Raw genomic sequence first — 14750 nt, 5'->3', positions numbered from 1 at the left:
GCTCCTGGAATCAGGGTGTGCATCCCAGACAAGCAGCAGCTGGACAGAGGAGGGTAAAGGGATAGGGAGATGGATCCTCTGGAGTGAGGTGTTGGCTTCCCAGGTCATGTCTCAACACATTTCCCCTCTCATTTGGGGAAGATGGTTTGTGGTGGTGCTGGGTTGATGGTTGGACTAGATGATCTTGAAGGTCTCTTCTGACCTTTATGATTCTGTGATTCCTTTCCACCTGGTCTAGTGGAGGGTGTCCTCACAGTGCAGAGGGGTTGGAACTAGATGATCTTTAAGGTCTCTCCAACTCAAACCATTCTATGATTCTATGATTCTGTGATCTGCATCATGGCCCAGGTGAGCAGTGCTGTTTGAGTGATAACATGATGCTCCTTTTCCCCTTCACACGATCACATCCTAATGAGTACTTGCGCCTGATGTATGTACATTTTGCCCTGCTGTGTAGATGAATCCCAGTCCTCACCTCAGAATTGACTCATCCCTGGGGCTCCTGAGAATGTGAGAGATGGAAAGGAAATGTCATTTCTTCCTGCTCCTGGTAGCAATCATTTAAGACTTAGAAGTCTTCAGGGATGAATAACCTTATCTATTGCATGCACATCCTCTAGAGGTGCCAGTTTAAAATCTTGAAGCTCTTTATTTAAATCAAAGTAAGCACTGAGCTCTTTGAATCTCTTAACTGAACTTCAAGCAAGTCACTTGTTGGCAAGGTCAGCGAGTTTTACAATTTGAGTTCGCACTGGGAGATCAAAAATAGAAATGCTCCCGTCCTCCCTGAGAAACGCGCCGATGAACACCGGGGCGATGTGCCGTGTGGTTGCTGAGTGTCAAAGGCAGGCAGGATGGAGCTGTGAAGTTCAGACCTGAGCCTTCGGGGCTGAATGATGCTCAGAATTAGCTTTCCTGTCGCAGGTCACCTTTCTTCTTCACAGTCTCTCGCCCAAGTGTTGCTCCCATGCCTTCATCCTTTGGAAGGCACAACGTGCTGATGCAAATATTTTCCTTGATTTCCAGCACGGCTTTTTAATTTGCCTTGTGGTCTGTAACTGAGTGTGATGTCTTTGTCACCTCTGATTAGTGCAATGACAGTGTAGCCCATTGCCTTGTGTTTGAGAACGTCTCCCATGGGTCCTTGGTCCAAATGACTCAAATCAGATTGCCATGTGCATACAAGTGAGATCTTGTTTAGCTTAAACACAGATGACATGAGCAGAGCCATCCCTGACTTGCCCAGGAAAGGGGCTTTCCAGCCCAGGCCATCATTTTGAGGATCTGAAGGTCTGGTTTCATTAGTGGTGGTCGTTGGCAAACCTCTGTCCAGCTGCAGCTCATCACAAAGCCATGGGGAGCCCAGACCTCATCAGCACGTTTACTAAGGAGTGGCTGTAAAAGAACAGTTTGTTCATATCAATAGGGTGTAAAAATCCACTTGTTAAACCTGCTGAGTTAAGGATAGGCTTAAGCATGTGGTTAAGAACCCACCTGGATCCACCCCAGGACAGCTGTAGCTTCAGTTGTCATTTTTTCCCATCCCAGCACAGTTTCAGGGAGAAAAGGGGTCATTATTTTTTAATCACCGTGGCTCAAGCGTGCTTTGTAAGCACAGCTGTGAGCAGCAGAGCAGCAGAGCTCTGCCCTGGAGCAAGCAAAGCTCAACTTGCACCTCCTTTTTTTTTTCCCAGGATAAACCATTATCAGCAAAGGCTGCAATCCCTCTACTTCAAGAAGAAATTTGCAGAGAGAGTTGCTGAAGTCAAACCCAAGGTGGAAGGCAAGTGACCAGACCTGCTCAGGGACTCTGTGCCAGCACAAGGGAGCACTTGTAGGAAGAGCATCCCTCCGTGCCAGGACAAGCCTGGTCTGCATGGAGGGGACACGGGAAGTGACACAGTGACACAGGGGAAGGGAGTTGGTGGTCTCTCTTTGGGGGTACTGAAGGGGTTGCTGCAAGAAAAAGGGACTGGTGTGCTGTTGTGGCAGGGGGTAATGTCCCACCCCTCTCTGCTTTCAGCCATCCGTGCCGGCTCCAAGGCAGTGCTGCAGAGCAGCAGCCTCCAGCAGCTGCTGGAGGTGGTCCTGGCCTTTGGGAACTACATGAACAAGGGCCAGAGGGGCAACGCCTTCGGCTTCAAGATCTCCAGCCTCAACAAGATCGCGGACACCAAGTCCAGCATTGACAAGTGAGCAGCCCCTGCCCTTATGCGTGGTGGCCTCTGCAGGCCCCAGGGATGCTGGGGGAATGGAGGGGTCATTAGCATTGCCTCTGGGAAGTGGGTGGGTGGGAGCAGTCCCCTCCTTCTCCTGCCCAATTTGGCATATCCAGTGAGGTGAGTGTCCATTTTTTGAGCACAACAGCTTTCGAGGGAAGCTGAGCTGCAGATCATTATAGGGATTGATGGGGACTTTCCTTCCTGGCCTGGCTAAACTTCAGCCAAGGCTGATTAGGAGGATCATCTTCCAAATGCTTTTTAACCCCTTTGAGAAGCCAAGAGCCAGAGAAAGGGTTCCCAGGGGCTTCTCTCCATGGGAACTGCCTCTGCCACCCCTGCAAGCTGCCACAGAGCCATTGCCTGGTTTGCTGTCTCCTTCCAAGCTCCATGCAAGAGAAGAGCTGGGAGGGTCTCAAACCTTCAGAGGGAGAGGAGCTGGGTCAGATCTCAAACCTGCCTGGTCTCATCCATCAGTAAAGACAGTGGAGAACAGGAACAGTGATGCTGAAGTCACCTGCCCTGAGTTCCTCCTGTGGAGGATCCTTGCTTGCAGGGACCAGGCTGCTCTGCACTGCGCTTGTTCATGGGACAGACTCATCCCATGTCCCCAGACAGGCAGCAAGCAGCATCCTTGCAGAAGTTCTCAAATAGTTCACTACCAGGGTTGTGATTTAACCAGGGTTTTTGACTGAGCACTCGGCTCCCCATGGTGCTGCCACACTGACCTCGCTGCTCCTCTCTCCTAGGAACATCACCCTTCTGCACTATCTCATCACTGTCGTTGAAAAGAAATATCCCAAAGTCCTCCGCCTGCACGAGGAGCTGCGAGACATCCCACAGGCAGCCAAAGTCAAGTAAGCAGAGATTTAGGTGGCACTTAGGGAGCTCTGGGAGCACCTCTCCCCTCGTTTCAGACTGCCTTTCCATGTCACCCCACCCCAGCTCATGCTCCTGGCCAGATCCTGGCTGCTGGGCTGTACCCCCTGCTGTGGCCATACCAGAGCATGCCCAGGACACAGAAGCAAACATCACCTGGTGACTTTAAATCACAGCCCTTGCAGCAAAGGCTCTAAACCTCTGAGTCTGAGGGAGGAGAGCTGCTTGGAGCAGCCGTTTCCTGTTGTTATCTCACCGCAGAAGCATTTAATTAATTTCTAATGGTACGTTAAGTAATCCGGGAGGAAGCGGTTGCGGTGTGGCTGCAGATAAAGGGCAGCTATTTATCTTCCTGTGGCAGGGAGGCTCTGCCTGCAGCATGGGCAGGACCAGGCAGCCCTGCAAGGGGTTCACCTGCCTCCAGGTCCTGCCTGCTCCTTGTTTTACCACCAACGTGGAGCTTCTGGTGTGTGCAACCAGCTTTTAAATCCTGCCTGGTGACCTGTTGGGAGCAGGCTGCCCCTGCTCAGCAAAGCCCTTAAGCACATGATGAACCTTTAAGTGCAAGAGGAATCTGCTGTTGCCCTGCAAAGCCCTCAAGTATGTGCTGAAGTACCTCTGAAATCAATGAGGCTCTGTTTTGGTTTTAAAGTTCAGCAGGAGCTTATGGGCTTTGCTGCTCCAGGGATGTGAGCAGCACAGATCACACATTTCTGCAGCCAGCCCATATTCTTGTTAGCCATGGACAGGAAAAGGGCCTGAAACTGCCCCTTTTTAGAAAAGATGCAGTTGGAACAGGTTACCCTGAGAAGCTGTGGATGCCCCATCCCTGGAAGTGTCCCAGGATAGGTTGGACACGCCTTGGAGCAACCTGGTCTAGTGGAAGGTGTCCCTCTCCATGGCAGGGGGTTGGAACTAGATGGGCTTTGAAGTCCCTTCCAACCCAAAACATTCTGTGATTCCATGAAATACAAATGGAGTTTACAGTGGCTCGAGGGTATTTCTAGTTTCAAAGATCTCTTGTAGTGATGGTGGGTTCCCAAGGAAGATGTATAATGCACAAAACAAGCATCCTCACGTTTAAAATGTAAAATAATCATCAGCCATCGGGATTAAACCCATGACAGGACAAATCCTGGTGTGAGAGGAAGAGTGTTCTTCACCCAGAGGGTGGTTGTGCACTGGAACAGGCTCCATAGGGAAGTGGTCACAGCACCAAGCATGCCAGAGCTCAAGGAGCATTTGGACAACACTCTCAGGCACATGGTGGGATTCCTGGGGTGGTTCTGTGCAGGGCCAGGAGTTGGAGTCAAGGATCCTTGTGGGTCCCTTCTAACTCAGGATATTCTATGAGTGTGTGGTGCTCAGTTTGTAGGCATCATCATCTGAGAACACAGCTGAGCAGGACATGCTCCTCTCCCATGGAGACTCCTGCTTTCTCATGCCCATGTATCTGCAGCTGTTGTACAGACACACGTGTGGGAAAGAAAACGTCTGCATAGAGGGTTTTTTTTTTACCCCCCTAAACTTTATCATTTTGCTCTAAACTGGACACCATATGTAACATTTGGGTTTGGTCCAATCCAGAGCGAAACCAAAAAGTTCTGGAAAACCCTGAATTCCCCCCAGCCCTGCAGCTGTGAAGCAAAAAATTGCCGCCTCTGTCAATCCCCACCGCTAGTAATGAACTGCTGGAGCACAGGGCTCCCAAAACTGCATTTTCCCAGACTAAACCTGCCAGGAATGCTTGCCCCATGACCCAGCGTCAGCAATTCCAGGGACCCCAGCCCTCGCACAGGCACCCCTGGAAAGGCATCAAGCCTGTGGTCATCGAGCCTTTGTGAGAAAGCTCCCCCTCAGATGCAGTGGTAGGAACCCGTAAGCACTTGAATTCGAAGCTCATCGGGGGCTTGAGCCTTGTGTAAACAAAGTCAGCGCCAGACGTGATGATTTATTTTTATTTCTCTATATTTGGGCTGTCTCCTTTTGTGAAAGCCTCGCCGCTAGGAAAGATGCTTTGCCTGATGTTCACCCAGCTCTGGCACCCTGTAAAACTGTCCTCTGTGCACTGGGACAATGAGCCCATCTGCTGCTGGCACTGGAGAGGAATCTGTGCCCAGCAAAGCCCTTTCCTGAGCTGTCCTTTTGCTTGGAGAAGGCTGGAGGCTGCTGAGCTTGCTAAACCTGCACAGTCCCCTTGATTAAAAATACAGAAAAGTGCTTTGCTTTACAATAAGCAACTGCAGCCACTTTGAGATAGCCCCAGCTTAGAGGCTGTCAGCTTGACTTGCAGCTCGAGACATGCTGATCTGCAAAAAAGAGGCAAAGTGTGCAGTGTTGGGGTCTTTTCAGTGGAAAAACACAGTCAGGTTGGTCAGAGAGCTGTAAAATTTTCTGGGGAAGGCTGAAAATTAACATCCTGCTATTTCCAACAGCATGACTGAGCTGGAGAAAGAAATAAACACTCTGAGGAGCGGCCTGAGAGCAGTGGAGACTGTGAGTATTACTTAAATAAAATACAGTCCAGCCTGGCTCCAAGCAGGACGGCATCCCTCCTTGGGGAGGCAGGCAAGGGAGCTCCCAGCAAAGCTGCTTTTATCTCACATCCTGGAGATCTGTTTGCCTTTCCTTCCTGCCCTGCACGTGCTCCTGTCCTCTCAGGGCTGTTTTGGCACTGAAGTTACCATGTGTGTTTAGGCACGTGCATGGTTTATATCTTAATACATCAAGGGAGGGTGAGTAAGCCTCGTGATGATGCCCATGGAGGACCTGTGATGTGCAGAGGGGGCTCCCCTCGGCTGTAAAACCGCAGAGGGCTGGAGAGCACTTCTGCAACCCAGCTGGAATGGTGATGAAATGGTGGAGTATCCCAAAGGACTCACCGTCTTGTTAAATTATCCTGCTTCCCACAAGCTTTCCTGCAGGATTTGGCTTAAAAGCTTACTGCAGGCATTGTAAAACGGGTTAATCCAGGGTGTCATGCATGGCAGGGGGGAGCAGCAGTGGTGGTGCAGGCAGTACCCTGGGCACTGATGCAGGCACACTCCCCATTACCAGAGGCTGATGGTATTTGTGTCCTTCATCAGCCAGGACCTGACCAGATTTATCTTTTTTTTTTTTTTTTTCCCAAAGGAGCTGGACTTCCAGAAGTCTCAGGTTCAGCAAACAGGTGACAAGTTTGTGTCTGTCGTCAGCCAGTTCATCACATTAGCCAGCTTCAGCTTCTCAGATGTCGAAGATCTTCTGATGGAAGCAAAAGAGCTGGTAAGGCCACCAACATCCTTGAGATCTGGGTAGTGTTTCAGCCTTCCCAGAGCACATGTAACTGTGTGTGAACATCTCCAGTGCTTCCCCCACGAGGTCATGTGAGTGTCCTGCCGAGACTCTCATGTGAGAAGGGTGCTGGGCTGCTCTTCATGTTTTGTTTGGAGTGGGTGGGTGGGTACATCCCTGTCTGTCCCCAGGGCCTTCTTCCTGCTTCACAACCCATCATGGCAGGGGATTGCAGGTCCAGCTAACAGACAGCTTCTGGGACACAGGATGTGCTGTAGAAAGCCGTGAGATACCTGTCTATCTTTTGGAAGTGCAAGGCAAGGGCTAGGCATGGGGGAGTGATGTCCATCAGGGGAGGAAATATTAGGTCATTTATGAGGGTCTTGCTTTTGGTGAAGAGCTTTCACGCAAGCCTAAAGGGCTTGCTTTGCTTTCTGTGTCTTAAAATGGAAATATCCCAGTTTTGGGGACATTAGAGTTAAGAGCGTGGCTGCTGGGGCATCTTGGCCAGTGAAGACTGAAGGTGGCAAGAAAGCAGGCTGTTCCATCTGGGGGTGAAGAGGAGGAAAATCCTCATCTGGAAGAGGAGGAAAAATGCAATCAGGTCTTCAGCTGGACATGAGGTCACCCAGAGTTTGATACTGGAGACAACTGAGGCTGCCTGACCAACCCCACTTCTATAGGGGTAACAGCTCTAGGACCTTCCCAGCTCTTCTCTCCAGAGAAGAGAGGAGCTCAGTGACATGAATTGAGACCAAACTCAGACCTGGTTAGAGAAGCTACTCAAAAGTTTTTCTGTTCCCAGAGTAGTGCCTTGGTGAGAGCTTTGCAGCCACATACAGTGACCTCCTGCCAACATTGTCCTTTTCTCTCCACTAGCCTGATTTAACTCACAGCAAAGCCTGGTTTAACTCACAGCAAAGGGGTGGCCACTGGCTGACACCCATGATTCCCAAGCACCTTTTGCTTCCCCTCTTTCAGCAGAGGGACACAGCTGATTTCCATTCCCCCAAGTCCTCCAGTATCTCCTCCCTGGCCTGGCCTTGATGGGAGTGGCAGGGAGATAGTCCAGCAAAGGCCATTTTAGATGTCCTATCCTTGTCCCACTGCATCAGCTACATCTCCAAAGATAGTATGTGTCCATGTGTCATCTCCTTCTCCCTGGCTGTACCAGTGTCCAGTTGGCACTGTCCTTCTGACCATCCACCCATGCTTGGGCATATTATGATGGACCATTGCCTTCCCGAGGCTATGCCTAAACCAGGCCACCCTTTTGGACTGTTGACAGTAGCCTGGCAGATCTTCCCTGTAGTGAGTTAGGACTGTGGAAATGGTGACAAATGCTTTCCAAACTATATCATCTTCTGCTCACTTGGGTGGATCTGGTCATGGTCCCCAGTGTCCATGGAAGTCCACTCTGAAGACTTTTGCAGCTGTTGTCATGGTTACTGGATGGGCTGGGCTGTGGGGAGCTCACCATCTCTTCGCTTTTTAAACACATGTGGAGATTCAAAGTGTGTTACTGCTTTCTCTTAGGAAATCAGAAACAGAAACATCCCTGTTTTGTAAACTTTATATCCTACGAGGATAACATTTTCAGGCTTCCCTCCCCCACCAGAATCTCTTGTAACGTGGCAGAGAATTTAGTATCTTGATTAAAATCAACAAGAATAACCTCAATTATATTGACTTATATAGTGGCACCTCTCCGATTCCCCCCTGCATCTTGAAGTGTTAAGTCTCTTAAGTAAACAAAGAAATAAAAATGCCCTAAATGTCTTTTGAAGAGCGTGGGGCACCCCTGCAAATAAAATTAAATCATACAAGCAGGCTTTAAAAATGTTCTTCTTGGTCTACCCTGAAAAATCAAAGCAACTAATAAATCTGTTTGTGCTTTGATTTTGTTTTTCCTTTCTTTCAAGATTGCTTATCTCCAGGACGTGCCATCACAATTTTAACAAACTTTCTATGCACAAAGAGTCTCCTTCAAACTGGAAGTGAGAACAAAGAGTGTCAGTCCCAAGGACAAGTCACGGGCTGCTTGGGGACTGGGGTGCATCACCAGATCATGGATGTCCTGTCCTGACCTTTGCTAAGGCCTCATTTGACTCCCTTGTATTAATGGTGTGCAAACAGCACAAAAGGCCGGAAAACTCCCTCTTTCCCTGCCCAGGGCTGTGCCTGAGCCTGGGCAGAAATCTCTTTTAGAAGTTTCACCAACACATTTGGTTTCAATAGCAGAGCATGTGGCAATGATAAATAATACCCCAAAAATACTTCAAAGAAAAACTTAAAAGTGCGAGTTTCCCTTCCCCTGCCGTGTTTACTATTAGTTTTATGTCTTTGGTCCCACAATATTTTGCTTCCTTGTTTTTACTGCTGCTTAGTTAACAAAGTGGAGCTGGGGCAGGAGAGGCTTAGCAGAGCCAGAGGCAAGATGGGGAGAGGGGGCTTGAGAGTAAACCAGGTTGGCACTTACAGGGCAGCAGGTAAAACATCAGATGATTTACTACATGTTTAAAGCAGGACTTGATGAAGCAAAGCCCTGCTATCTGCCGTGGCTGCTGGAAGTGTTTCTCTCTGCTCCATCAGGTCGAAGGTTTCCCATGGGGGTTTCACCAGTGCGGTGGGTATATCCAACACTGACGCACCCCTGTCTTCTCTCTTACAGTTTTCCAAGGCTGTGAAGCACTTTGGAGAAGACACGGACAAAATTCAGCCTGACGAATTCTTCGGCATCTTTGACCAGTTCCTTCAAGCCGTGACCGAGGCCAAGCAGGAGAACGAGAACATGAGGAGGAGGAAGGAGGAGGAAGAGCGCCGGGCGCGCATGGAGGCGCAGGTGAGCGGACACCGGCGAGTCCGGCAGCATCCTTGGGGCACCTGGGGATGGCAACCATGTCATGCTGTCCCCATGCTGGCCATGGTGGCACAGGGAGCACTGAAGACTGGGCAGGGAGCTTCTCTGCTCTTAGACGCACTCACTTTTCACTGTGGATTGCCTAATTAACTCGTGACCAGCTATGCTGGTGAGGTCTTGGAGCTAAAATGTGCAGCAGAGCTGCTGCTGCCTGTGGGCTGCTGTGACCCACAAGCAGCAGCCATGGGGCTGTGACCCTCAGCCCGTGGGTTGTATCACAGAATCATAGAATCTCAGGATCACAGAATGGTTTGGGTTGGAAGGGGCCTAGTTCTAGTTCCAACCCCTGTGCCATGGGCAGGGACACCTTCCACTAGACCAGGTAGCTCCAAACCCTACCCAATGTGGCCTTGAACACTTCCAAGGAGGGGGTATATCAATAACCCTGACCAGCTCTCGTGTGCTGTGCACTGGGGTGGGAAACGGCTCTTGTTCCATGAGTTTGGGGGTCCCCGTGCATGTGTTGGGCACTCCACAACCACCTGCATGGGAGTGAGGTGTCTTCTTTCCCTGCCCCTCCACGACCTGTAGCTGAAGGAGCAGCGGGAGCGGGAGCGCAAGGCGAGGAAGGCGAAGGAGACCGGGGAGGAGAGCGGCGAGTTCGACGACCTCGTCTCGGCCCTGCGCTCGGGCGAAGTCTTCGACAAGGACCTCACCAAACTGAAGCGCAACCGCAAGCGCATCACCAACCAGCTGGCTGACAGCGGCCGGGAGAGGCCCGTCACCAAGCTCAACTTCTGAAAAACAGACAGCAAAAAAAAAAACAAAAAAAACCCGCGGGTTGGTCTTTCTGAAGTGGCTGAGGTTTCCTTTTTATTTCCATTACACTGCCTTGCGATTTAAAGCGAAACAGTGGCACGCTCTTTCTCCCCGCGGGCGAGTGTGTGTGTGTATATACTGTGTATATAGTCGGGTCGGGGGGCGCGGGTGGAGGTACGTGGGGCGGCTCTTGCGCTGGCGAGCGCCAGCACCGCCTCCTCCCCGCTCCAAAAAAAGTAGTTCTCCCCATGCACAAGCACAATGCCGCATCCGCGGAGCAAGAGAGGACCCAACCCAGAGCCGCCGGCGGTCCCTGTGGCCCCAAAACCAACGGGAAGCTGCTTCCCTGCTGCTCTCCTGCTCGGTTTCCCCCCGGGGCCACTTGCAGGGGACGCCTTGCACACAAGCCGAGCGGTTTAAAGAAGAAAAGAAAAAAAAGAGCAAAGTTGACTGAACTTTAATCCATGGTTTGTTTGGGTTTTTTTCCTCATTGTCGCAGTTATTCCCAAAAACTCGCAGATCCGTGCGTTCGCGCTGGTTCCCGAGCTCAGTGCCGTGGGCGTTCCCAGCGATGCTCTTCCCGTCAGCCTCGGGGAACGCTCTTTTTCCTCTTGCCACCACCTTGCTAAAGGACAAACTTTACCCCAAAGTGCTTATTGCTGTAACGCCACACAGATGTATTTATACTGTTGCAACGTTTTCTGGCCCAAGACGGTGGGAAAGGTCGGTTCTCGGAGGAGGCGAAGAGCATAAACTTTTGCTTTGTAATTTTTATTCTTGCTTTCTGTTCAATGGGACAAACTGTATCCTCTGTCAAGGTGGGTCGGGACCGAAGGTCTCTGAAATACAAAGGGGTTGGGGTAAAACCCGCCAGCTTTCACCCACCTTCTTTTCTTTTTCTTTCTCGGACACACAGAAGCAGCGATGCCAAGAAACACTTGTCTCTTAGCCAGGTCCTTTTTTGACTGGTTTGCTGTTCATTGTCATTGCAAATTTGTAAGCAGAACTACCTGTCAAACGTCAGTCCAAAAAAAAAAAAAAGACAAAAAAAAGAAAAAACAATAATAAAAATAATTCAGAGCTCTCAGGGAGTAATAATTTAAAGGTTTAGAAAATTAAGAATTGGAGAATAAAAAGTAACCACCATTAACATATTAACATTTCTATTCTTAAATTATGCTGAGTATATAGAGGACTGTTACTTTTTACTTTTATTTATTTGTGGTATGTTTTTTAAGAAAGCAAAACAAAATCTTTTTATACCACCAATACTTTTGTGATCCTTTTCTTTTTTTTGTTTGTTTGTTCTTTTTCCTGTGGAGAGATGAGTTTGTCCCTGTTGCACTAGATATTAACACTATTTGAAATAAGGTTGGTTGTTCTTTTTTTTTGTCAGATAATCGGTATTACTGGTGGGGTATGGGATGTCAGTTAACTATATGTACTGTATAGCAAAAGTGCTGTTTAAACTAATTTGTATAAAAAAAATATGGTTCTAAGCACCTGAAGGCCGCGGGGTCTGTGTGCTGAGTGAAAGCTGTGAAATCTCTCTCGAAGCAGAGTTGTCAAGAGCTGTGGTTTTACCATTTTGTTCTTTTCTTCATTGCAACTTTTAACGCACTGTAGATTAAAAAAAAAAAGAAAAAAAAAAAAGACTTTCTGAGTAGCATTTAAAGCAGTAATAAATAAAGCAGGTAAGCGCAAAAATAAAGTCCAGCACCTCGTATCCAAGCAGCTGCAAAACCTGCAGATTGTGTTCAAAGGTGGAGTTAAGCACTTTGCTTTAAGAAGGAGGGGGAAATAAGGACAAAAGGTAATGATAATACTATTCCTTAACTAAAGTGCCTCTATTTATATTTTTTATTTATGGCTGAAAAAAATGGGGCTGATACAATTGAGGGAATGGACTATGGGGGGAATTGAAAATATGTAAAAATAAGAAGGAAAAAAAAAAGGTTAAAAAAAGAAAAGTCTGGCCTCTGATGGTTTAAGGAATGGTTGGTCACACGTGTTTAATTCGAAAGGCAGTGGGAGTTGGAAAGGGTGATCCCCTCCTGGGGTCCCTGGGTGCCAGCACCCACCCCAGCTCCTGCTTCCACAACCCCAGTGCCACATCAGGACCTTTCCTGACAGATTTCCTCTTGCCCTTCCAAACCTGTTGGGTTGTTGTTTTTTTTTAATTGTTTTACAACAGCCTGGTTATTAGGCTGACTTTGCCATTTCTTTGTTTTCTTTCCAGAAAAAAAAAAAAAGGAAAAAAGAAAAAAATATTATATCTGTATAAATAAATACAAAGGCTGTGTGCAGGTAATTCCATGTGCCATTGTCGAAAACTACTTTTAGATTGGTGCTGGTGTAAGTAGCCACTCTTTTCTCTTGGGTGTGTATTTTAAAGATGATTTTTTTTTTTTTAATAATGCCAAAAACAAACAAACAAAAAAAAAATCCATAATAATTTGTAAACTAAAGTATATGTCTTGGACCTTATTAGCTTCATAGTGACCAAGGTAGTCTGTTAGGTGCAAGGATGTTAGTAGTCTTAGCTAGTGGGAAATGCTGTGTAATGTTATGAGACTGTACATTTTCTAAGATGGCAATATGCAATAAAGAAAAACGATTTCGGTGAGTGTACATGGCAGAGGCATGACTTATTTTCTAGGGGAAAATAATGGGATAATTGGGGATTGAGACAGGTGTTGAAGAAAAGGCTCTTTGAGGGTTGCTCTTTTTCGGGTGTGTTTGCGGGTTTTTCTGGGGTTGGCTGATAACCCCACTTCACCCCTTCCCTGCGTGCTGGGTTTTAGGTGGTTGAGGTGTTTTCCACCCTGCTGGATTTTAGGCAATGAGGGGTTTTTCCACCCTCCAGGCTTGCAGCATCCTTGTCCTCACCCAGCTGTGGGCTCTGTAACGCCTCCCAGTTAACAGCCCCATTCATTTCTCCCCACTGCGTTGTTTCTAATGGCTGTTCCCACCTTGGTGGGAACTTTTCCAAAAGCCCACCTGGGCTTTTCAAGGATCCTGCATCGAGGCAGCTGCCAGTTTTGCATCATGGGATTGAATCATCTCCCTTTCTGCAGGAGACAGTGCTGGCTGGGCTGGCCTGTGTGCCTCTAGCAAGCCTATCTAGACACAGCAGAGATGTTTTCTTGGCAGTAGCCCAAACGCCTCCTGGCCTATTCCCGCTCACTGCTGCCTTTCCCACACACCTTCCCATCCATGCTCTGTGCTGTTTTCTTCTTTTCCCAATGCTCTTTGCATGGGTAATCTTTGCAGCACCCATGACCCTTCTGTCTGTAGCAGTGGGAGCATCTGCACCATGCTCAGACCCATATGCTTTCCCGTTTGATCAGGGCTTTTCCAGAATAACCAGTAAGCTGGCACTGAGCCAGCACAGATGGGGCATCTAACACATCCCTGGGCTTCTTGGGGATTCCTCTGGTGTGATCCCACCCAGCACTGGGGCTGGCAGACACTGCAGCTTTCTTCTATTTATATCCCATTGCTGGTGTTTTCCTACCACAAAGCGTATTTATGCCCCAGTTTTGGTCAGATTTAGGCTGGTGGGGAGCACAGGGATACGGTGAAGAGCATGGCTTCCATCACAGCACCCAGCAGTCATGTGGGCTGGTGATGCCATGGGAAAGCAGCCCTGGGCTGTGGTGAAAGGGCCCAAGGAAAAGGGGAGAATGGCTTCAGCTGCTCTTTCCATTATAAATCCCCGTGTCCCCAGCATAGGGCTGATCAGGGTTCATCCATAAATGGATGTGAACGAGCCAGCCACAACCTGATGAGGCCCTGAAATTCTGGTTAATGGCAGGTTTCCTGGGTCACACCACTCTGTGACAAGGGATGGTCCCCAGGGTGGGGGGTGGCAGTGGGAGATGTAAGCAATGTCAGTGCATAGCTTTTTATTCAACCAAGATATTTGAGGGAAGAAAAAAATCATAGTAACTTGCAAGCTTCATAGCCTTCAAACCCTTCCTCAGGGCTGGATTAGAAGCATCTATGGCTTAAGAATATAAATGTCAGATACAATGCTTTGTCATCCATGAGGAAAGGAGACCAGGGTGGGTGGTGTGCTAGACTGGCACAGCTGTGCTGTGTGAGCCTATGTCCACTGATGTCCTGGCTGGGGGGGGTTTCACCTGAAAAAAGGCTTCTGTGTCCCAAATCCTGGCTGTTCCCTCCAGTTACAGCCATGAGCCAGCACACCCTTGTGTGCTGGATGAGCCAAACCTGCCCAGACCCGCCGGTGCCAGGGGAGCTGCCGGGCATGGCACTCCTGGAGGAATTGCCCCATGGGGCCACCCGAGTTGGTGGCACCAAACCTGCTGAGCCAGCCTCGGCTGTGCTCCTCTCCAGCCCAGTGGCTTTCCCTGTTGCCCAAGGCTGGGGTGACTGGGAGTCCTGCAGGAGTGAGGAGTGTCAGGTGTCATCTCCCGCACTCAACCTGTTATCCTTGGCATCACACCCCAGCTTGGAAAAGATGAGTCAAGAGGTTGAGGCAATGGCCTGATGCAGACACAGCACTGCATGCAAAGCTCAGCTCAGCAAGTTGGACAGGCATGGCTCCCAATCCCACTGGCAGCACTGCCACTTTGTGCCACCGGCAAGGAGTTGCAGGGTGCCGGGACAGCAGGAGCTGGCTGGATTTCATGTCCAAAAATAATTATTTACTCCCAAGGAAGGGGACAGTGGAC

The 14750-nt window shown here is 49.1% G+C and overlaps 1 protein-coding gene across 3 annotated transcripts in view; it reads left to right on the top strand.

Moving 5' to 3' along the window:
* DAAM1 (dishevelled associated activator of morphogenesis 1) overlaps positions 1-12681 on the top strand; it is a 95031-nt gene extending 82350 nt beyond the window's left edge. For all 3 annotated transcript variants that reach the window (XM_064659481.1, XM_064659479.1, XM_064659478.1), the window contains 7 exons: positions 1695-1783; positions 2024-2192; positions 2969-3076; positions 5534-5594; positions 6231-6362; positions 9043-9213; positions 9823-12681. In XM_064659481.1, the coding sequence (XP_064515551.1) occupies positions 1695-1783; positions 2024-2192; positions 2969-3076; positions 5534-5594; positions 6231-6362; positions 9043-9213; positions 9823-10032 (940 nt within the window). In that variant the 3' untranslated portion in view covers positions 10033-12681. The remainder of the gene's footprint in view (positions 1-1694; positions 1784-2023; positions 2193-2968; positions 3077-5533; positions 5595-6230; positions 6363-9042; positions 9214-9822) is intronic.
* The last annotated feature ends 2069 nt before the right edge of the window (positions 12682-14750 follow it).

Source organism: Pseudopipra pipra, chromosome 6 (genome assembly GCF_036250125.1).
Source record: "Pseudopipra pipra isolate bDixPip1 chromosome 6, bDixPip1.hap1, whole genome shotgun sequence".
Classification (NCBI taxonomy): Eukaryota; Metazoa; Chordata; class Aves; order Passeriformes; family Pipridae; genus Pseudopipra; species Pseudopipra pipra.
This window is presented reverse-complemented; position numbering and strand designations above follow the sequence as displayed.